Below are 22,309 nucleotides of genomic sequence, written 5' to 3'. Positions count from 1 at the left end.
TGTTACCTTGCCGTGCCTGAGTCACCTCACTATGTGAAACAGCTGCACAGGTAATCGCAGCACTACTATCCAAATGGTGGAGCTGCAACTAATCCCTCCAGATTCATACTTCCCAAAGGGAAGTAAGTGCGTGTCAGCAAAAGCCCTTTCTGTTGGGTTACATTGCGTCTCAGTTAGGACTGCTGCTTCGTGTGACTGTGCTGCGTAACAGTGATTTCTGCACACTGCAAACATGACTTGCCTTGCCAGTAAATCTTTTTAAGATAAAGCTGTAAACTCATACGGAGGTTTTTTTGTACGTATTATAGATTGTGGAAACAATCTATTTGCACTTTCACAGTATCTCTGCAGCATCAACACTCCGGTATGTCAATGCTGCAGATGTAGGTCCAGTGGTGGAGAGAATCCCACCCAAACGGAATACATTAGATCTGGTACAGACTATGTAGATGTTTATTCTCTAGTTTATTGGGTTCAAGCCTTTGCTGTCCCATAGGCAAAATACCAAGCAAGTAGAGTGGTGCAAGCAACCTCATTCCTTGCTCTCTGTGTCAACGTGGCCTGCAGCGATGTTTTACAAGCTGCATGTTTCTTCTGAGTGGGCCATGAGCAAGGGCTCACAGCCCCAGTTGTCTCTCCAGTGCAGATAAAAGACATGATCTTTGCTTTAATAGGCTCTTCCCTACAGGCATGTGTAAGCATTATATTTAGTTATCTAACTACACCGCATCACTCAAACGCTGAGCTAACAGGGTTTTGGAAATTTTCAGTAAAGCACTGCTACATGTCTCTTGCTTGGCCCATCATCAAGTGGCCAGGAGCATCTTGTCCAGCACCCAAAATCATGGCACTGGTCTTAGACCAAAAAAAAAAAAAGTTTTTCCTTTCCTGTGAGGGACATGTTATCTTCATGCTGTCCAAAGTTTTGAAGAGCACCCTCGGGTCATATCTGTGGATCTCTTTCATAACCAGGCTAGAATTAATTTCTCACATTTAGTGGCAGTCCATCTGCTCACAGAAAGGGTATGTCTCTAGCAGCTGGGCTGTGTCTGAACCACTAAATCTTTTACAAATTACAACATCGGGACTGCTGCCTTAGGTGAGCCCCAAGATCCATCCAAGTCTTTGCTAGATACTAGTGGAAAACCAGAAGAGAAAATAAGTCACAGATGTTCCTCTCTGGCTGGCGGTGGCCAAGTGGCTGCCTGTAACTGGAGCTGCATCCTGATACAGCAGACATCAATGAACTCCCTTCCTGGAAGTTGCTTTCTTGCCTGTTTGAATTCCAAAAGTTTCTTGGTCCTCAGAACCACCTGTGGCAATAAGCTCAGTCTTTGAGTGATGGCATCTGAAAAATGTTATGGGTCTCTTGAGGAAACTGCAAGATTTGGTACTGTTTATTAGCACAGCTTTGCTGAAGGTCAGTCATTGGGAGATCACAACTATTACTATTGTAGTCAGCATCCTTCTGCAAGCCAGTCCCAGAGACTTCACACCAAGATCCTGCTTGTCCTAAAGCATCCCTGAAGGAACAGGGCGTGATAGGTGCCTCCTTTTCCAGAGAAGTATTAGTGAGGAGCAGTCACAAGCTCAACTTCTTTGCCTACAGCAGCCTTTTATGGAGGTGTCATGGAAAGGTTCCAGGTGATATTCAGGTTAGTGACAGCACTGTTGGCTCCAAAGGAGCTGAATAAACTCCTCCCACTCATGTGAGAGCCTTGATAATTGCTGCTATCGTAGTCCACCTTCAGATATTAACCAGCACCTTTCAGTTAAGCTAACTCAATTGATTTCCATCCCTCTGACGGTGCAGCAGTTGCAAGAACATGTCTTTCCCAAGCTTAGGCACTTACTTTTTGGGTGTAAGACATTTGTGTTTGGGCTGTGATTTAAAATGCATCTCCAAAATGGTACGACTTGGAAATTAGCCCTCCAATAGATCTTATTTTTCCCCAAATCATGCTGGTTATACAGTTTACAGTACAGCTCTATAAACAGTGTAGCTGGACAACCAAAGAGTGTCTGCATGAGGGAGTGGAAGTGGGAACAAACAGCTGTGAGGCACAGGGACAGAAACTGGCTTTGCCAATAAAAGCCCATGCCTCTTATTACGCCGGTTGCAAGCATCAATTGCCTTCATTTTATGCTCATTTTTTTTTAACCATGACAGCTACTTCATTGCATTAAGATAAAGTCATTGTCATCATCAAAGAGTGATAGAAAGCCTGTGGCTCAGGTTACTGGGGCTCCGTTTTTAAATCTACCTTGATACACACATCTGGTTTTAGGTACTTAGACATTTATAGTGGTACCTCTATGTTTTAGCCGGTCCCAGTATTAAACGTTGCTAGGTAGGGGAAATTCTTAAGGTGGGTGGTAGTTAGTCACTTTGTCCTTCAACTCTAGATATCTGGCATTGCTAAGAGTCATGAAGCTGATCCACTAATAACACAGAAAAATCTCTATTTGTAGGTTCAGAGTCAAATCAGTAACGACAATGGCATACGGTTGCTATGGCTATTTATGCTCCGTCTGGATTTTATACTGCAATGCTCTGTTACAGTGGAATAAAGATACAAAAAAAATACATAATCCATCTTAAAAAATATTTTATTATTTGCCCAATTGAACGCACTGTTTGGTTTTCTTGAGGGGAGGCACAGAAAGATACACACTAGAACAAAGGGCTTATTTACCATGTTGATGCTTATGAGATCATCTTGCCAGCCTTTCTGCAAGCTGCTTATCACATCTCCTTTCACTAGACACTTCATCAATTCTATACCTTAGGGCTGACCTACAGGACTGGCGGTCTAACCATCAGATGGATGCCTGGCATGTGACAGTAACTTCTCCAACTTCTGTGAAAGACATGTGACCAGCACCTCTCCATACAGACCACGGCTTCACGTGTTACGCGTACACAACTGTGCAGTGATACGTATAAAAGAGATCCCCGAAGGAATCTGTGCCTCCTCTGAGACAAGTTACAATAATTTAGAAGGTCCAGGGGATAGTCTAGGTAGCCAGATCTTGGGTCTTGCTATAAGGGAGCTTGGTTGTCTGTGCCAATAAAGAAAGGTGCACATGTAAGGGCATACAAATCAAGGGCTGTATGTACCTATATGGTCAAACAAGTATCTGCATGTCTGTGTGTCTGTGCATGCTTGCAGGCACATATTTGGATGTCAAAACAAGTTCTAGCTACGTAATGCCCTTGAGTTGGAGAACACATGAATAACAAAGGAAGAGATGAGAATAATATTTGATTTCTGGGTGCCCAAGTACCCCACATCCACAGTGCTTAGGAGTGATAGAGATGGTGGCCGGCAGTGGTTGGGAAAGGAGCCCCCATGGTGGCCGAGTGGTGGAAGTTACAGCCGTCACCTGTCTTTGTGCCTGGATATTCCACACTGCCAGGACAGCTGTGGTAAAAGTCTACTTTGTGCTGGGCAATGAAGCCCACTGTCTGCTGGACACTGCAGGTGCCCCCACCTTTGCCAAAGACTCCTCCATCCTCGTTGGTCACAATGGTGTAAGCGTTCTGCCCTGTTCCGTAGTGCTGACGGGGGGGAGGCATGGCTTGGATGTTGCTGGCTGCGGTGATCGGGTAGCCCTGGTGGAATTTGGGGTGCACGTCCAGGTAAGTACTTGGCTGGAAGCCACTCTGAAAGGGAAAGACAGAGAGTCAGAACACATACCTTCACTGGTGTGGAGACACATAGTGGGGCTATGTCCCTTCACATTTCATGTTGTCTCTTGATCAGCAGCAATGGCACGGGAGGGCAAGAAGAACCATATCCATCTCCATAGCTCAGGGGTGGATACGCAGTCGCATATATATATATATATATATATATATATGTGAGGAAAAGAGCTTTTCTCTGGAAGCATTTCAGCGGCATAGTCAGCCCACTGCTAGGCTACCTACAGAACATGGAGAGTTGTGCCAAGTCTGTGCCTCTGTGCTGAACAAACTAGAAGGCAGGATATGCTAGTACTTGTATGCTGAAGTTGCCCCTGTGAAGGAAATATATCACAGGACTTATCTGCCTAGATAGAAGGGCCATGCTGAGCCTCGTGCTATGTTCTTACTTGTGTGAGGCACTGAGCCCGTTCAGTCCACAGGCTGTGCTTCTGACACCTTTTCAGCTTCATTCTCCGGTTCTGGAACCAAGTCTTAACCTGCATGGGGAAGGGAGAGCAGAGAAAACATCAGCAAAGGAGAGGGAAGAGCAAACCTTATCAGATTCACAAGCAGCAAAGAGTGACCAGATGGCATAGATATATGGACAGCAGCAGATAAAGCCCTTTAAGAGCTCCCTGGGGTTGCTGCCAAGGGGAGATGTCTGTCTAGCAGCCTCAGCAGGTGGTTGGTACATCTGCATGGTTGGGGGAGGGAGCGGCATTATGTCCACGGGACAGTCATAGCTGTGACAAATTGACTCATTTCAATCATGGAGATGAATGAGTGGTGCAAATTAGACCCACCCAGGTCTCTACAAGGCCCCTGCACTACAGTCTGACTTCTAAGACACTGTTTCGGCGTGCCAGTGAGCGGAGAAGGTAGAGGACCAGCAGCTCCCAAATTCAAGGCTCCTTGCTGGGGTGAATTCCAGAGCCGTTTCCCCTCAGGGCTGTGTCTGCAGCCTTTGCAAGGATGTGGATTTGAGGAAAGAGCAAATTGTCCCACCGGTCTTTTTCCTGACAGCAGGCAGTTCAGCGTGTGCATGTGTATGTGTGCGCTTACAATGCATGTGTAACTTTTTTAGTCCCAGGGCATTCCCTGGCATCCAGGCCATCATGCCCGGGTCTGAGACCCAAATTCCAGGCAGATTTTGGACTTGTAACTGCAAGCGCTTGTGCCCCATTGCCCAGTCCCCTCTGCTTTAGGAAGGCATCAATTGAGCTAGGGCCAGTTCACTACACACGACCTACCTGGAGACCAGCAGAGACCCTAAAGGGCTGCGATGTATGAACCTAGCAGTACCCACACGGAGCGGGTGTCAAGCAGCCAGGCAGTGCTGAGGGTGGGACATTATTAGGCATTCAACAAGATCAGCCCCAGGAAAAGTTAGCAATAGCTTTCAGCATGTCGCAGTTCTGTGGTTCAGAGAACTGATGCATGCCAGGGTTTCTGTGAAGGTCACCAGTGCATGGAAAAAATGCGTGAAGTGCTGTCAAGCACAGGGTAGATGTTATTTGTGGCAAACAACATATTCATCACTGTATTTGCAATTCTACTACAAGTATTGGCAACAGTACCCTTAACTGACCTCTCACTGGGGAGGCCCCAATGAGGTGCCACTGACTCTCCTGTCCCCCGGAAGTGCTTCTGATCTTTGGGCATGAATAGATAGGGGAGCAACTGTTAGCTGGCACCTTTGCCTCTATACTATGCTGCTGGGAACTCATTTTTCCATCCTGTCACTGCCTTATGTGACCGTTAAGCCACTGTGTGACAGATATACCATGGGTCAAAGTCTCTGTGTTCACCTGCTTGTAGGTGAGCCCCAGGACAGCAGCCAGCTCCCGGATCTGCTGGGGGCTGAGGTATTTCTGGCTCTGGAACCTCTGGTGCAGGGTTTGCAGCTGCTCCTTGGAGAAAGCCGTGCGGCTCTTGGCCTTCCTAACACCCTCCATGCCATCTTCTTTGCCCTTCTGAGACTTAGCTGTAGGCTGTGGGGAAGAGGATGCCGAATGTGGACTGGTGGCTGAATCTGGTGTGAATTGGCTGAAATTCCCAGAGCTGGATGAAGCTGGGGATACTTCTAGAAATAAAAAGACAATGGGAAAAGGTATACAAGACATTATGCACAGCTGTATTCCTACAAGCATGCTCCCTGCCTGCTGTAGAGCTCCTTGCCTACCAGAGAGGGGCTTTCTTGAGGCAAAGGCTTTGTGTCACCCTGCTTTCTTCATGGATCCGTGAGCACAGACAAGCCCACTGACAGCAAGCAGCTTCCCAGCTCAGCCTTCTGGATTGCCCATGGCTCCCTTTTGCATGGTGGAAAAGTCAGGGCAGGGAGGGGAGAATGGTGGACGTTGTCTCACAGTGTTACTATCCTGTTCCAAAAGGCCCTGGTAATATTTTGGTCTCAGTGAGGTGTAAAGAGGCCTGGTCATGACTGCAAGCATGGCCTTGGGTTGGTGACTAGGGTCCCCAAAACTTCCTGCCCAGTAATTTCAAGGCACCTGATAGGCAGTGGAAAAGCATCCTCCGACCAGGTTGTATGGTGGGGCAGAGCAATTGGTGCCTCACAAAGATGGGGCGGCGGGTGGAGAGCATCAGTCAGGCCTTGGATATTGGCTCACTCCTGTTGGCCTGTGGCTCCCACTACAGACCATCCCACTGCTGGAAACACGTGTATAGATGAAGGGACCTATTTGGCTGAGGGGGGCTTCTGGTGAGAGAATAATGAAGGAGAGAAATTTGACATGGAAGAGGGGAGATAGAGAGGAAAGGTGGATGTGTGGGACAGGTGAGAAGAGCCAGTAATCCTGTACCAGGGGCATGGGGGACAAAATTCAAGAGTGCAGAGAAAGGTGTCCAAGCCCCTTCTCATTTGTCCTGGTACATGTCTTAAGGGGTCTCTGTTGAGGACAAAGTCGAGATAAAGATCTAAAGCAAAAACTTCCTAAACAATCTGGGCTACTAGTCCAGACAAAAGCCGACAAAATGCTAAGTCATTCAGGCTGCCTGAACAGGAGAATGCTAACAACAGAGATTACCCTAGAACCTTTTTGTCAGGTGCCTGGTTGCTGTGGTCTGTGAGAGGCTGAGACCTTCTCAGGCCAGCCCTGACAGAAGGGCCAGTCTGCCCCCTGCCCCATAACTGCAATGATAGATCTGTCCATCCCTCCTTCCTCCGGCTACTGCTCTGCAAACCTTCTGCATGGTCCCTCCCCTCTCTTCCTACCGACCTTTCAGGAGAGTCGGGGTATAGTGAATTGGGCAGTGCCATTTTCAGTACGCACCTTCTGACTACTGAGCCCAACCAATAGCTCCCAATCTCCTTCCTAGTCACCCTGCGAGCTGTGACTCTGAAGCCCACTGACACCCTCCTCAACCTCCCAAATGTATATCCAATGCAAAGTACTGATGGCCTCCTGAGGAATGGGCTCCTCATCCACCCTACCAAACCCTTCCTACCAAAACCTTCTTCTGTCCTAAACGGAGAGGCTACTAAGCAATCACTCAAAAGCCTTGAGGTGTTGCTGGGCCTAAGAAAGGTTGCCATATCTGCGGTATCTTTTCCCTTGTTACCCCTCTGACAGAGGCATGCCTGTCTTTGTGGTGCCTGCCCCTCTAGAGTTGCAGGGTCTTATAGGCCTGCTCTTAGCTATTTCCTATCCCTAAGAGATGATAATCACCCAGAGCTCGGGATGTGTGAAGAGACAGGGATGTAGTGGGGCAGGTTTCTAGTGCTGGGGAGTGGGGCCGTGAGGATTACAAAGGGATTCTGCCCATGAGGAGAAAGGGACTGTCAACAGAATAGGTGCAAGGGCCTGAGGTGTTATGGGCATGGGAATAGACTGCAGAGCCTGAGAGGAAGCTGAACATCTGTGATGACCTGGATGCACAGGAAGCTAAAATGTCATATTGGACCACAGGATGCTCGGCTTTTGCAGGCTGTGTAGTAAAAACCTTATAGGTAGGACGTGAGCATGCTGAGAATGTGGGCTTGGAAAACAGGAAAGTATTCTGTTAGACAGGAACCACAGCAAGACACCATAGAGCTAAATATCCCACACGTTCCTGCTCGGCCTGTCATCCCAAACCCTCATGTAGTTTACCACCTGCAGCTCAAGGTCAAGACAAAGGCGCTCCCTCTCCCATGAGAAGAGAGTGAAAGGAAAGAGGAAGCAAGAAACACAAACAGCAGTGCAACAGACATAAACATGAACACCTAAGACAGACCCACTCCCACAAACCCTTGACATCTGTAGGCTTTTGCTGCCACGACTGGGGCCTCTCTGTAGAGAGGCACCAGAGGAGAGAGTTTGAAGACAGGCTTTAAATCTGTATGCCAGGCCCATTGGGGGCACAAATGAGTCAATCTGCCTGCGGCCTCTGTGGAGCAGGCAGCACGCAAAGAACCTAAGCCTTTCTCCAAACTACCTGGGGCAAGTAGCCATGTGCCCAGTAGTCTCCAGTCACTCTGCCCAAGCCTGTAGCTCTCTGTAGCTACAGGGCTTGAAATTGGAACTCCAAAAGCTCACTCTCCTCCCACCTACTAATCTTACAAGAGCGTTAGTCACTCTGTTGACCTGCAACAGGGCTGGGCAAAAACCTGCTTTAATCAGCTGTTCTGTTGCCACTCTGGAGTGGGAGAGGAATGTCAGGAACAGAAAATGCCACCGCGGTGGGGCCTGGGACATTTTTTGCAAAGAGAGAAAGGCAAGGCAACAAGAACATAGAAAGGAGAGGGAAACAGAGAGAGGAAAATGGCAAACTAAAAGAAGCAGACAATAATGACGCTGGATTTAAAGGGAGGAGATTTCCCAGCACAGTGATTCAGAGCACACCCTGGCTCAAGTTTAATGAGCATATGATGGGCACGAGGAGTTTGTAAGGGGATAAGGGATGCCACAAGCAGAATTCCCTTCAGGATTTGTTTCTCTCCATAGCACACATGACAGCATTTGACTGAAAGGAGGCTCAGACATTCCTGCCCCGAGAACCATGAACTTGCATAAGACCATCTTGTCATACTGCCCTTCAGCCTGGGGCGGAGACCTGCCAGTGCCTGGACTCTCACTGGCTCTGCTGAGGTTTAGGAAACCGGTTCACAGCCACCAAAGAAAAGCAGCATGGAAAGGTGCTGTCACTGCCCAAGGTCACCCATCCTACTTGCCTACCACATCCCACTTTGCCCAGCTCACACATTAGGAAACCCGAGGCAGGAAGAGAGAAAAATTTGCCCAAGGTGGTTAAGTGAGCGGCTGACCTGGGAGCACAGGTATGCTGGGGATCAGGCTCTGGGACTTGGCGGAAACGCCTTACCTGCTGTCTGCCTCTTCCCTCCTGCCTCCGGAGACTGACTGGCACTGGCGGCTCCCGCTGGCCCAGCCGAAGCGGGGGCATGTCCTGCCTCCCCCGCCGAGTTCCAGTAAAACTCCACGTACCCCATGCCACTCCCGCTGGGGTAAGCCTGGTAAGGGGGCAGAGCCAAGTGTGCGCACATGGGGGGCAGAGGAAGGGGTGATTCCCCCGCCTTCTAAGAGATGCCACCTTCACCTGGGGGCCAGGTCTCACCACAAGCTGAGGGAGCTCCGGAGTGTAGACAGGCGGTTACCTTTATAGCTAGCTATACCCTGCCTGGGCCTGCAATATTCACCATCGTCCGCTCCTCCAGGCTCTTTGTCATGTTAAAGAGGCTGATTGGTGGGGTGGGGACAGAGCCGGGGGGGTGGGGGAAGAGGGGAAGCCACACATGGCATCAGGGCTAAAATATGTCCCCTGTGAATTCTTCCCATTCTGCAGGTTCCTCAGTCTCACCTGAGCAGGGGTCTGATCCAGGGCCCCGGGAAACCTCCTCCCTCTTGCTTCAAATTGTCCTGTCACAAAAGAAACCCGTGAGTGCAGATGTCCTGTGGAAGAGAGCTGTTCACTGCACTGGGAGAACAAATCCCAACTAATATCCACCACATGGGAGCGGACAGGAGGCAGATCTGCTGCTGAGCTGCTCTGTAGCACATCGGGCAAACCCAAGCCCTGGCTCCAGGTTATAGTGAGGGTTCTGAGACCTTTGCTTCATTGCTTGTGTCACATTGACACCCCCCACAAGACCCACACACACCCTCCTGACCTGACAGCACTTCCCACACTCTTGGTGCAGGTGTCATAGATGGAGCAAGCGGGGAAACCCAAGTAGGGATCAGACCTGGGGCTAGAACCTACCAGTTTTTTGAAACTGAGAAGGAATTTCCTTCATGCAGGCATTTGAAGGAGCCAGCTGAAAACGCATCTGGCCCATCTTCCACATGCCTGCACCAGAGCAAACTCAGAAACACTGAACAAGTCACATCTACCACCAGATCTCGTTTTGCAGAGCACACTCAGAAATCTCAGCTGGCTGGTCTACAGAGGAACAGTCAACAGAGACAGAGGTAGGAAGAGATTTAGCGCAGGTGAGGTCCACAGCTAGCAGATTTGCTCCCCCATGTCCTTTCAAAGTCACGTCCTTTCTTTTGCATAGTCTTGGCTGTGGCCTTTGCCAGGCTGTCACAGGCTGGTTGGAATATAGAAGATGAAGAGTTTCCTTTAAGGCAGCATTAGCTGATGCTTGCTGACATATGGCCCACACGAGGGGGACAGGCACCTTCAGAGCTGTCGATTAAATAACTAGAGTGAGCCACAGAATCCAGCTATGGGCCTGCAGGCTGGTCTGCTCTGTGGGCTTGGTCCAGTCCCTACCCCTCAGGAGGTTTTGGTCTTCCCGTGTTTAGGAAGATTTTATTAGTTTCATCTCAAAAGACATTGCGAGTCTCTAGCTAATGTCTGTATTTCTCAGTGCACAGACAGAAGTTCCAGAATAAATCCAAATACTTCTTGCCAGAAACAGCCCTGCCTTGGCACAAGGACATGTGCATGCCTCACATGAGATAGTCAGAGCTGAGGGTGCAGATCCACAGAAGCGTTAACTGATTTAACAAGGACTGTCCCTGCACCCCTCTGCACCTCATTCATTGCTCCACAGGTGCTTGTAGCTGCCTTCTTGTAGCTTGTATCTAGCCTGTGCTAGCACCCAGTGCCTCCTGAACGGGCTAGAGAGGGAAACCTGCTTGCCGTGAGAGTGTTCAAGCATCAGCAGGGAGAAGAAATAGACAGGTAGGGGATCAGCAAGACCATAGGAAATGGGATTTAGACCAGTTTAAAAGGATGTAGGACACCACCTCTAGCAGCACTTCTGCTGCTGCTCTATGTCCCATGGCAGGCACCTTCCCTGTTGGTAGAGCAGGGGCAACTTGGGAGCCTTCTGAGATCCCTGCGTGGGAAATCGAAAGGAACTGCAGGACTGGCCTGTGTGTGAACCTGAAAATCAATGCAACTGCTTTTGAGCTGTCATGGGCAGACCATTCAACTCACTTGCCACATGACCGCATGATTCTGCTGCCTTGGGACCAGCCACTTTCCCATGAGGTGCAGACTGTAGGGAGCTAAGGGCCTGGTTAGGGCCTTTTTAAAACTTGACCCTCAGTATTATGTTTTCTGTTTGCACGAAACAGTTTTCTATGCCTACAAACTGCAGTGACTGACATCTCTCTGCACAAGAAATGCATTTTTAAATATGAAATTAGCTTGCAAAACTGAAAGCAAAACAGGGCTTTTGAGCGCATCTGCCTCGATGGAATCCCAAGAACATCCTGAATATGGCAATTACTCTGCAACAGCCTCTACATGGTGGTTTTGGCTCATGCCTCACTTCTGAATCATTCCACCTTTCTGAGCTGCAGTGCTACAAGAGCTCAGATCACTTTCCCTCTTATTGGCCCTCAGGCCTTAACTGATTAAGCAAAGGGAGAAACACCAATGACATGAGCTGTACAGAGCTTGGGACCCCGCTGGGCAGCTTCAGTGCCAGTCAAAGAGAATGTCCTGGGCTCCTTATTCATGGCTGGCCTGTATGTTGGTGTTCAAGTTTTCATGGCCTTAGGTGCAGTTAGAAAACGAAAACAAGGTAGCAGACTTGGAGGATATCAACATGTCTTCTAAGACTGCTTAATCTGAATATCTGGCAGAGAACGTGGCATTGGGGTGCTGGTGTGGGTGGCAGTGGGTATCTGCGTACTTGTTGGGAGTCTCACTGGCGGAGCACTTTGCACCTGGTGTCCTTGATTTCAGCCACTTCTGAAAGGTGTGTGGGATCTTTCTTGCAAAGCGCCCAAGGCCATGATAAACTAGCATAGTCACCTGCACTACAAAGTCCCCGCTGGGCAGAAACCGGGGAGGAGGGTGGTGCTGCCCCTGGGAGCAGAGCCACCCGCCCAACTGGACCAGTGAGTGGGGCAGGAGAGAGGGAGTCACCACCCCGGGGGGCAGGAGGGGAACCAAGAGGCAGAGGAGCTGAAGGAACCTCCGGGCCTCAACCCCCACGGTTTCAGAGCAGCACCGCCTCTCAGGGACCAGCTTATCTCCCCGTGAAGCAGGTGATGCAGCCTGTGGCGAAGGCAGCGGCTCCCAAAAAACAGCACTGCAGGCAACTGGCAGATGTGGCTTGGCATCAAACTGAGGCAAATCCTGGTTGGTTTGGTACTGTGTTATTCCAGGCTGGGCCCAAATACTATTACCTTACAACGATCTCCACGAAAGCCTTCTCAGGCTCATGCTCTTGGCTTAAACAACCTTTATCTGCTCTTCTGTACCATGAAGCTGAAAGCACATTCCAATAAAAACAGGGTAAATTCTTCCCGGGCGTGTTTGTAACATGATCTTTCATCAACAGGTAAGTCCTTTGCTTTCTCTGAGACGGCACTGAACTTTGCAACAGCGACAGCAATGAAACAGTAGCCTGTAAATGACCAGGTTTCCTCCATAAAGATAGTGAAGTAGGAAGACTAGTAGTTAGAGAGACCAGGAGGAAAGAGGAAAAGTCCTCATTCTCTGCTCCCGTGCCCTCCCTGATGGGGCTCATGCTGACTTGCCCAAAATAGCCACAAAGTAGTGAACCCAGGTGCTACTGACAGGGTAGCTCTACTGACGTGAGAAGGAGGAGAGGCTGAAAAAGAAACCTTGCAAACTGGGCTGGGATTATGGACATCATTCAGAAGATGCTCAACCAGAGCAGAAGACGGAGAACATGCTCATGGAAATGTTTTCTGTAACTAGGTCCTTTCACTGGCTCAGTCCATATGGTTGTGACAACCTAATTTTCTTATGACGATCACTGCCTAGCCATGTTTGGTCACTGCCCTGATGTCTTCTACACCTTTCATAGGTGATGTCAGCAAAATCGTCCTGCCAGGCAACAGTTTTTGATTTGTTTGGTGAGGATTGCTTCTTTTTTTCATTGGAGTTTTAGGTAACTAATGACCTTTCAGCCTCTTCATTTGTCAATTTCTCCTCTTTTCTCCTAAAAGAGGAATCAGACCGGGTCAAATGGGAATGCTCAGATCTGGATAGAGACACTGAACGGACTTGACTCTGAGATGTCTGTGTTCTGGCAAAGTGTCCATGACAGCTAACACGAAAACAGGGCTTGACATGTACAGCGTGGACATAACAAGAGCCAGAACTGAAAGTTGAAGCTGACAGCATCCTGAATAGACTTAGATGTTCAGTCACAGCGTGAGCCCCTGTGGCTCCCCTCTTCTTGGTGTAGCTCTAGCCAACAGCTCTTCAGTGAAGATACAGCTGATGCCACCAACAGGAGCATTGCTATACCTGCATTCCTGGTTGGCTGGCAGAGCTGTGGCAGTTTGGGCTGCAACAGTTTAGAAGTCCTCGTTGCTGCCACGACGCCGGGAGAACACCAAGTTTCTCGGAGGCTTGGCCTCACCAGACCCCGCTTGGGGGGTGCATGGGGAGCGCCTCTCCCCAGAAGGTCCTGCGCTGCGGGCTCAGGTGCTGCAAGGGGTGGGCGAGCACCTGGCAACCCTCCAGAGGCTTTCTGGGCCACATAGTCTCTTTCTGCAACTAGTAATATTGGCAAACAAGCTTTTTTTTTTTTTTTCCCTGTTCCAGTTGGCTTTCAAAAAAAGTATGCTTTTCAGTCCTTGAACTTGCTGAATGTGATTTCGGTTAAGTATTCAAAGATAGTTAATGGAGTTGTTTTAAGAAAAAGGCTTTGACGCTGTTATTTTATAGTATTTCTCCTTTCTTTGAAGCCTTGAACAAATGCCCTGCTTTGTTTAAGCATTTGCAGGGCATTTTGGATTGACATTTATAGTAATGGCTTAATCTAAAAACATTTATAAAAGCAAAAAAAGTGGAAAATACAGTCAATGATAGGAACCAAAGTAGCTAAAACAGTTCCACATTGCAACGTTCCCATTCTGCTCCCCTTTCAAACACTTAGTTCAGCGTGTTGATTCTTTAGTTGTAACCTGAACTTGAATTTACTTCTTTTAAAGCACCATATTTTTCTTCAAAGACTTTTCTTTTTTTGGTGATTGATCATCTTGTACATTTTTTCTTTCCTTTGTGGTAGACTGTGCTGTAATCTAGTCAGATCCATGTGTTTGCCTGTTCTGGCAATGGCCTCGTCCCCCTTGCAAATACTGTTAATGAGTCTGTACCAGAAAAGGATATTTTTTTCCCTCTAACACATACGGTCTCGCTGTACTGAGGATAGGCAGTGGAAAGGAAAATTTATTCCAGAAAATCATAAACATGCTGCTGCTTTTTGGTTTTTTCAGGTGTGTCATGCTGAGCTGAAAAATTCTGAAAGCAGTAAAATATACTCCCAGTGAGGGAATATAACCAAGTTTTAGTTGGGTGATCAAATAGAAAAAGGAAAAGGATTCCCTTTCTCTTCTTAGGCTATTCTGGGCCTAGAGATAAATAGGGTCAGAGCTGGTACTTTACCGTACATAGCAGCCGTCCAGAGCCACAAAAAATTAAGTTAAAATCTCTCAGGGCTGGAAGATGTAAGAGGAGCTATGGTAACGCCTACCTAAAAAACACTGGGAAGGGGGGTGGGGGTGTGGTGTGTGTCTAGGAAGTCTGCAAATCTTAAATAACATTCCTCAGTATTTCCTTGCTGCCTTCCATTTCTCCTTCTGTAAATGTAATTTAGGAGTCAGCTTCCCATATTAAGTGTTTTTGGTTCACGAAGGAAGGGAACGTTTTGCAAAGGCTCTTTAATTGTTCAGATTAACAAAAGCCCAACTTATTTTGCTGTGCAAAATTTTTCAGTAAAATCGGCAAAAGGTAAAAGTGAAAATCTGTGCCACACTCACACATATATATACATATATATTTAAATCCTCTCCCTCTATCTCCTTCTCTCTCTTTTTTTTTTTTTTTTTTTTTAAAAATCCACCCAGTGAAAAAAAGGTAAGGGCCAAGAGACGAATGGACTTGGCTAGGCTCAAGCTATTGCTTTCCATGATCCTTTCGTGGTTTTCATTCATCCTCTTCATGGCCAGAGAATCAGGGCACAGCCTCATAAAGGAACTGTGAAAGGGTGTTCAATATCTTGTGAGCATGGGGCACGCATATAGAGGATGAGTTGGTCGGGAAATCTGCCCGCAGAACAAGGCAGGAGGAAGAGGAAACTGCATTGGGATATCTCTGCAGGGGTATAAGATACAGAGAGAGCAGGTGATGGATTTTGGCAGGTGGAGGAAAGTTAAGAGGTTTCTTGGTTGCAGTAAATGCAGAGAAAGCCTGTCTTAAGGGGCTTATAGGCCCTGGAGCATCAAACCTTACCGACTCTGACATATCTAGACGGGGAGAAGAATGCAGTGTGCTCCTTTACCAGTCACCGGCTCTGGTATCTGGGATTCCACCAGCCCAAATGTGCCAGGAATTAAGTCTCCCCAGACAAACAGAGATAACATAGCAGCGCTCTGATCAAGGGACTGATATCAAAGGAGCAAATCTCTCAGCCCCAGGGATGAATCATCAGAGCAGTTTATTCCAACCTTTTCTCCTCCTTTCAAATATCAGGTTCAATTGCAGCAACAGCAGCACAAAAGGCTTCGTCATCCTAGGTGCTGCAAAGACAGGGAAAACACAACCAGGAGGAATGGAATTCACAAGTGATACAAGGCTGGGAGGGTGTTGCAAATACCACAGAGAACAAAGAAGCAATGCAAAAGTAACCTATCTTGCTTGGGAAGGGAGGAAGAAGGAAAGATGGGGGCCAGTCATGCACCTGGAGAGAAAGAATCTCAAAGGTAAGTCATCAAAGGGAGATGTCTAGAAGACACAGCATAAAGAAAAAAAAAAAGATAGGCAAAAGAGATGCATGTTTGCCAGCCGAGGCATACTGAATTCAAGCAACAGCAGTACTATTTTGCAGGCATGCAAGCACTTGACAAAGAACCGTATAATCTCATTTTCATGGATGGGGAAACTGAGGCACCACATGGGCTCAGTAAACGACCTGCTATTGTGCAGCACCAGCCACACCTTGGCTAGGCAGAAACACCAGGTTGTCGCTGCAGAAAACTTTTGTCTTAGATCTGAAGGGCAGTACTAAGCACCGTTATGGTGAGATTACACTAAGAAGGTTACATTCTGGTTTGTGTGCCCTGCAAAATGAGGGGGACGAGGAGGAGAGGGAAGCACCAGGGAAGAGCAGCAGGCACAGAAGTGTTATAAAACACAGCTTCTTTCTGCCAAGCGAGTATCAAACCAGAATTGCAGCATCTCATCCTCTCTGCTCCTCAGCAATCTATGGATCTAATCTCTGTTTACACGCAGGGGGAGATCTGTCTCATCTGAAGGCATTCCCGTTGCCAGCTCCACTCAGGTTGCCCTTCCCACAGGGCAGGTGAGGACAGGTGGAAAGGGCCGAACAGGCAGACACAATGCCAGAGACAGGACTTTGATGAAAGTAAATAAGGTTGTGTGTCACTTCAGCTCCGCTAGTTCTTCACAGTCATCTCACCTGTGTATGTACCAGCCCACTCTGGAACAGACGCGAGCCAGAGGGCCAAGCCGGGACTGGTCCTCTGCCTCGTCACCATCACTGACAGTTCTGTTGGATGATGGTCCAGCAGGCTTTACTGTGGCATCAGTCACATCATTGCTGGATCTTAATAAACCATGTTGATAATGGGGCTGGTTCCCCCATGAGCTGTGTTAGCTCTGCAGGGCAAACAGGAGCAAGACTGTCAACTCTGTAGAAAAATCAGTTGATCCCCGAAGCCTGTAGCTGTGGCTCAGGTGCACACCAGGAGCCTCGGAAGTGCTTCTGTGCCGTAGTCTGATTTGGGTTGTGGTTTGGAGTTTGGGGTTTTGTGGGGGAGGGGGGAGGGAAGGGGTTGCATGTTTTGTGAGATGGTAGTATGGCATTCATATTTCAGAGTAGCCCTGCGCTTTGGCATGTCAAGATTTACCTCTATGAGATATCAGTCACTCTAAAAAAAATATTACTGATAATTACATTGCAGATGAATCTAAGCTTTCCAAGGAGAATTGGGGGCCCGGAGTGGATGACAACATCTATATGGACTATTTGCTAAGGGTGAGGCACCTGGGAAATGCCACATAACCAGCCATGTTTCCATGCTACAGACAGGGTAACACAGCATCAGCACCCTCCAGTAAGACTGCGCTTGATATCTTGTGTTTCCCTTGTGTGCTGTGCACTAGCAGGAATGAGAGGTCTCAGGGGTGAGGAAGCAATTAATGACCCAAAGGTAATCAGTTTTGAGGCGGTAACGTCAACTCATTGGGAAAACAACAGAGAGAGTGGGTGGCTGGTGGCCTGTGGAAGCCTCTGAGTGAATAAAAAGCAGGAGAACTTTTTTAAAAGGTTGTGATATTCTTCTGGGACACTGGCGAAGAAATACCTTCTGCTCACAGCAGAAGAGGCATGTAGCAAAAGTCGCCGGGGCTCACCAGAGAAAGCAGAGCCCTCGGGTTTCTCCCAGCCTCAGGCTTGGGGTCTTTACCAGAGTGGTGCCCGAGGAGCTGCGGGCTGCAGAGCCACCTGGGTGGCAGAGCCACACAAAGAGCTGCAAGGCGAGCACAGCACGAACCTCCGCCTCCCGCAGCAGCCCTGCTGGCATCCCTGCCGCGCTTCTCCCTCTCCAGCACAGCAGAAGCCATCGTGAGGTGACCCTGCGCTAGGGCAGGGCTTGTACTATGCAAGGATGGCAGTAGGAACATCCACTGGGCCATGGTCCCTGTGAGACAAGGATTTGGCTTGTGTTTAAGCTCAGCAGGTCCCCTGTGTCATGCAGAGTTTGGGATGGGATTAATGCAAGTTTAGTCACTGCCCAGGAGAACATGCCTCAAACCTCCACACCCTCCCCCAAAGCTTTGTCCACAGGGTTATACCTCTTGAAGAGAACCTGAGGCAGGAGAAGGAGAGCAGCATGAAGCAGGGCTTAAAGAACAGCTTTTTAAGGGGAGACGAGGAATAGCAAAGGGGAAGCAGAGAAGTGGGGAAGAGCAGGAGGAATGGGCTGAAACATCAGGGAAAATGCAGAGAGAATCCCAAAAGCGTGAAGGAGTGTAACACCAAGTCACCCTCAGCTCCGTATACAGGCAGACCCTGCAACACGCGACATGAGGCAGAAGGAGCTATGGGAGAAATGGCACCATGAGAAAGCAGTGGGAAAATGACCTGTGGTAGAATGAAGAACCAAGTGAGGTGCAGGGGCACAAGAAAGACCTTGAGGTATGAGAGAAATCCCAGAGCTGGCCAGGTAATGCAAGCCTGTCTCCATCCACACTTTTGGTCTACCCATCTCTGCCCCTCCTGAGGCTGAGAGGAGGTGTCGGCCTGGTGAAAGTGGGCAGTGATCACCCCAAAGGTGTAGTGGTCCCTAGTTCAGGGCATGCACAAGTACAGGTTCAGAGACAGATATACCAGAGAGCCTGTGAGGACCGAGAAGATCCACTATGAGATGGAAAGAGGCGCGGAGTTTAGTGAAATTCTAGCTGCTTCCAAGGCCCTGGGAGATCACGGAAAGGAGAGGAAGGACCCCGCCAAGGAGCACGCATCGTGTTCAACTTACAGTGACTCCGGTGGTGCTTGTGGGACTGGAGAAAAGACCCGGCTCCACTGAATGGAAGAAGAGCCTCTACCAAGCTCACTGTGCTGTTCTGCCCCTTTTCTTATGGTAGCTGGGCCTCTGATGTGAATCAAAGGCAAACTGCAGGCTCAGCAGCGATTTTATGGCCCCCTTACCACAGGGAGCCCCCAGGGTGTGGTATGGGGGCTAGGTCACCCTGGAGCTGGGTGGAAATCTTGATTCTCTCTGCTGCCTGTGTGTATGGCTGTACAGTTGCACTGATGCAGCTTTTGAATTACTTTCCCCTGCAGGAGAATGGAGGATGCAAGCTGCGATCAAGGCTCTCAGAAGGCCTCCCTAGGGCTGGCTGGGTGTGTGGACACTTTGCACCTTTTCATTACACCACTGGGGAGAATCAAGCATACTGTATGTGTGCAACCAAAGTGCTCACAGCCACAGACCACATATCAGATATGCGATCGTCATGGCTACGCTCCAAAACCTTCCTGGGTGCCCCATTTCTGAGAGCCGGGGAGTCAGGGACATGTCACCTTTGGCTCCCAGAACTCCCCAGTCAGCCGGCACCTCCCACAGCCCTTTGCACTGGCACCAGGCACAGCGCAGCCCCCTTCCCTTGTGCCCCTTTTCACCACCTTGCCCTTCCACGTCAGGCACCATGAGGGGATGACGACCCGCAAGCTGTGATACGCCTCTGCAGCGTTCCTGGTGTTGGGGCCCTGCACAAGCAAATACTCCTGGTGTCTGAGCCTCCAGTGCACGTCACTCCTTTAAGGCTTCCCATGAGCTTCAGATTTTCTCACTCTCTGCTTTTAAAGTGTTATTAACTTGGCCCGGCCCTTCCTTCAGCAGGAGAAAATGTGCTCTCTCAGTGCCGTTCAGTTAACAAAAGGTTAAGTCCCAGTCAAGGAAAAGAAAAAAAAAAAGAAAGAAGCTGTCTCTTCATGAGCCACCACTGTGCAGGAAATTTTTGCTGAAGCTGAATTTCTAGTCAGCCCTGGCACCTGTGCTTTGGCTGCTCTGTCCTCACACCCACAGCCAGTCAGGGGCTGGACTTTCCATACCCAAGAAAAAATGTCTCTCTCTCTTTACTTCTTTTTTCTTCCTTTTTTTTTTCTTTTTGGCTTCAATTACACTTCGAAAAAGAAATCAGACTTGCTCACACAGCAAAATTGCCCCAGATGATGCATGTGGAAACACCGAAACCTGCCACTAATACGATGTTTTCCATTTTCGTTGTTGTTATTGTGACCAAAGCATTACAATGTACACAATTAGCTATGGGCTATGTATGACCAGTGTGAATACCATTCTTGCATGAGAACGGGGAAAAAGTCAGCACGAGAAAAAAGTCAAAGAGTAAAAGCAGGGTGATGCTGCTCCATCGGTCCCAAAAAGCTCTGCCTGTGGCATGAGATAAGGAAGCTGGAAAGCATTTCTTTCAAGGCTTCTGCACCGACAGTTTTTCTGAGACGGCCGAGCCCCTGCAGATTGCAGTGCAGTGGTGGTATCTCTCCAAAAAGTTGGCTTTGCTGACATTTGTCTTGGCCGGTTCTGTTTGTCAGGGCCCTGTCTTGCACTACCTAACACAGTTAGGAATCTACCTTTGCTTTGTGTTTATGGAAAGGCTGCTTCTATTATGCTACTCTGCTAACTTGAGTCTAGCTGAGCCAGCTGTATTTTGCATGCCCATCAGTTCTTCCTGGCTGTGGCACTTAAAAGGTCCTGAGTATTTATCATTTTGCCCTGCGCCCTTTATGCAGGTAGCTCTGAATGGCAGCTGACAATAAATTCCAGCAGTTGATTGTTTGTGAAAAGTGTGTGGTCTGGTCATATTTCTCTTTGGTTTCATGTGAAAAATCTCATTCTGCAGACAATCAGGAGTCCTAATTTCTAGTCTGCAGGATGTGAGTAACTTTCTGCAGAGACTGATTGCGCATATCCTGTGGGGCAGTTGTAATCTAACCTATATGCATGGTAAGATACAGTCTTGAAGGTGTTGCTTTCATAACACAGTGAAACTATAGCTACGGTGTGCTTAGTGGAAATTTTCAAAGGCCACCCATAGAATCATAGAATCATAGAATATGTTGGGTTGGAAGGGACCTTAAAGATCATCTAGTCCACCCCCCCCTGCAGTAAGCAGGGACACCTTCAACTAGATCAGATTGCTCAGAGCCTCATCAAGCCTGGCTTTGAATGTCTGCAGGGATGGGGCCTCCACCACCTCTCTGGGCAACCTGTTCCAGTGTTTCACCGTGACCTCCCATGGCACCCAGCTCCCTTATTGGTGGTGGTTGTTAAAATTTGACTGTGCTGAATTTATCAAATCAAGTACAATTTCTGGGGGAACTTGATGCAACTATATGGCTGAAAAACTGCTGTGAAGTAACTGGAGATAGGAACGGGAGAGGTCCTTTAGGAAGCCCCCACTTAAAAAGAACCACAGCCAAGAAATATGTCTGCAGAAACGCAGTTAGAATCCTGTGGAAGGACCCAGACAATATTTGTCCTTCTCTCTCTCCGGCAGTGACGGGCAACCCAAGTGTAGCTCTGCGCTTTTGTTTGACGATGTCAAGATTTCATTTAGATGGGCATGAACTTTGCTCACTGACTTCCCTAGGGCCATCACTTTGTTCATGAAAATATTCAGGTGCAAGGAAGGGAAGTGGTTTGCTCAGGATCACTCAGCCAGTCAGCAGAATAAAATGCGAGCTTCTCGGCTCGATGCCCCTGCTCTGACCAGGAGATGGCACTACCAGCATTTCTGCCTGAAGCTGGCGAGCTTTTTGCGCAGCCACGCATCCCGGCCAGCCGTTCCAGTTCGACCCCTTCATGCCAAGCACCACCCCGTGATAAGACCTCGGTGATCTACCTTGTTCTGTTTGCTTGACTTTCACCCTGATTGTCCCTTCATCCAATGAGGTTGCTCAGGAAGAAAAAGTACGCTGGCACAACGTTTTGCTGCACCCAAAATACCCAGCCACCACTCCTCTTCTATCTATGTCGGCCCCCCTCCCTGTCCCTGTTTTCCCCTGCCTCTCATCACAGACCTGTCAGAAGAAGTGCGTAGATGCTCCAAACGAGTGCTGTGGCATGTAGTATTGCTGTCTGCTTTTAACCAGCAGGCTCAGCGCTGCGCTTGCATATCCAATATATCTGCAGGCACACCGATGTTTCCCCATCCTTCTCGTCAACTGCTGTCAAGATCTGCTTTAGTCACAGGACTAGGAGACAAAGAGCACACCACCTCCTGTTTCTACCTGCTGAGACATTATATCCCTTCAGCGTACCCCTTACTCCAAAGCCGTCTGCATTTTTTTGTTGATTCCCACCACCGCAGTATGCTTGGCAATGGTCTCTTTGTATCCACAGAACACTGTTGGATGGGCATGAAAGAACTGTTTTGGATGGCACATGGTGACGTAAAGACAAAGACTGCTGGGCAACAGCAAGTGCTGAGCTGCACATTCTCGGAGGATATAGGCTAGAGTTTATTTACGTCCTCTGCCTGCTCCCAATCCACCTTGCAGTCACGATCGCATGACTAAAAAGTGGGGTCTCCTACTGAGACGCCAAATAGCTACATAACACTGCCTGGCAGCCACTCCACCTCACTTCGTTCAGCTCCCCTCACAGCCATGCCACCTTC

General features: G+C 48.6%; 1 protein-coding gene across 1 annotated transcript; it reads right to left on the bottom strand.

The window, feature by feature from the left end:
- Window positions 1–3,304: 3,304 nt before the first annotated feature.
- Window positions 3,305–9,188, bottom strand: LOC141737790 (homeobox protein NANOG-like). Its single transcript, XM_074572758.1, has 4 exons — window positions 9,008–9,188; window positions 5,497–5,771; window positions 4,096–4,185; window positions 3,305–3,667 (listed from the first exon to the last, which is right to left on the bottom strand). Exons 1-4 carry the CDS (start codon window positions 9,186–9,188, stop codon window positions 3,305–3,307), a joined length of 909 nt encoding a protein of 302 aa, XP_074428859.1.
- Between the last annotated feature and the right edge of the window lie 13,121 nt (window positions 9,189–22,309).

The sequence above is a fragment of the Larus michahellis genome, chromosome 1 (genome assembly GCF_964199755.1).
Source record: "Larus michahellis chromosome 1, bLarMic1.1, whole genome shotgun sequence".
Classification (NCBI taxonomy): domain Eukaryota; kingdom Metazoa; phylum Chordata; class Aves; order Charadriiformes; family Laridae; genus Larus; species Larus michahellis.
The sequence above is the reverse complement of the archived record's forward strand: the minus strand, read 5'-3'. Positions and strand labels throughout refer to the sequence as shown.

Excerpts from the sequence above, each read along its gene's own strand:
- LOC141737790 (XM_074572758.1), bottom strand. The coding sequence starts at position 9,188 with ATGTGCGCACACTTGGCTCTGCCCCCTTACCAGGCTTACCCCAGCGGG. Across the intron at positions 5,772-9,007 it reads AGGGAAGAGGCAGACAGCAG|AAGTATCCCCAGCTTCATCC; the intron begins GTAAGGCGTTTC and ends TTTTATTTCTAG. Across the intron at positions 4,186-5,496 it reads TGGGGCTCACCTACAAGCAG|GTTAAGACTTGGTTCCAGAA; the intron begins GTGAACACAGAG and ends TTCCCCATGCAG.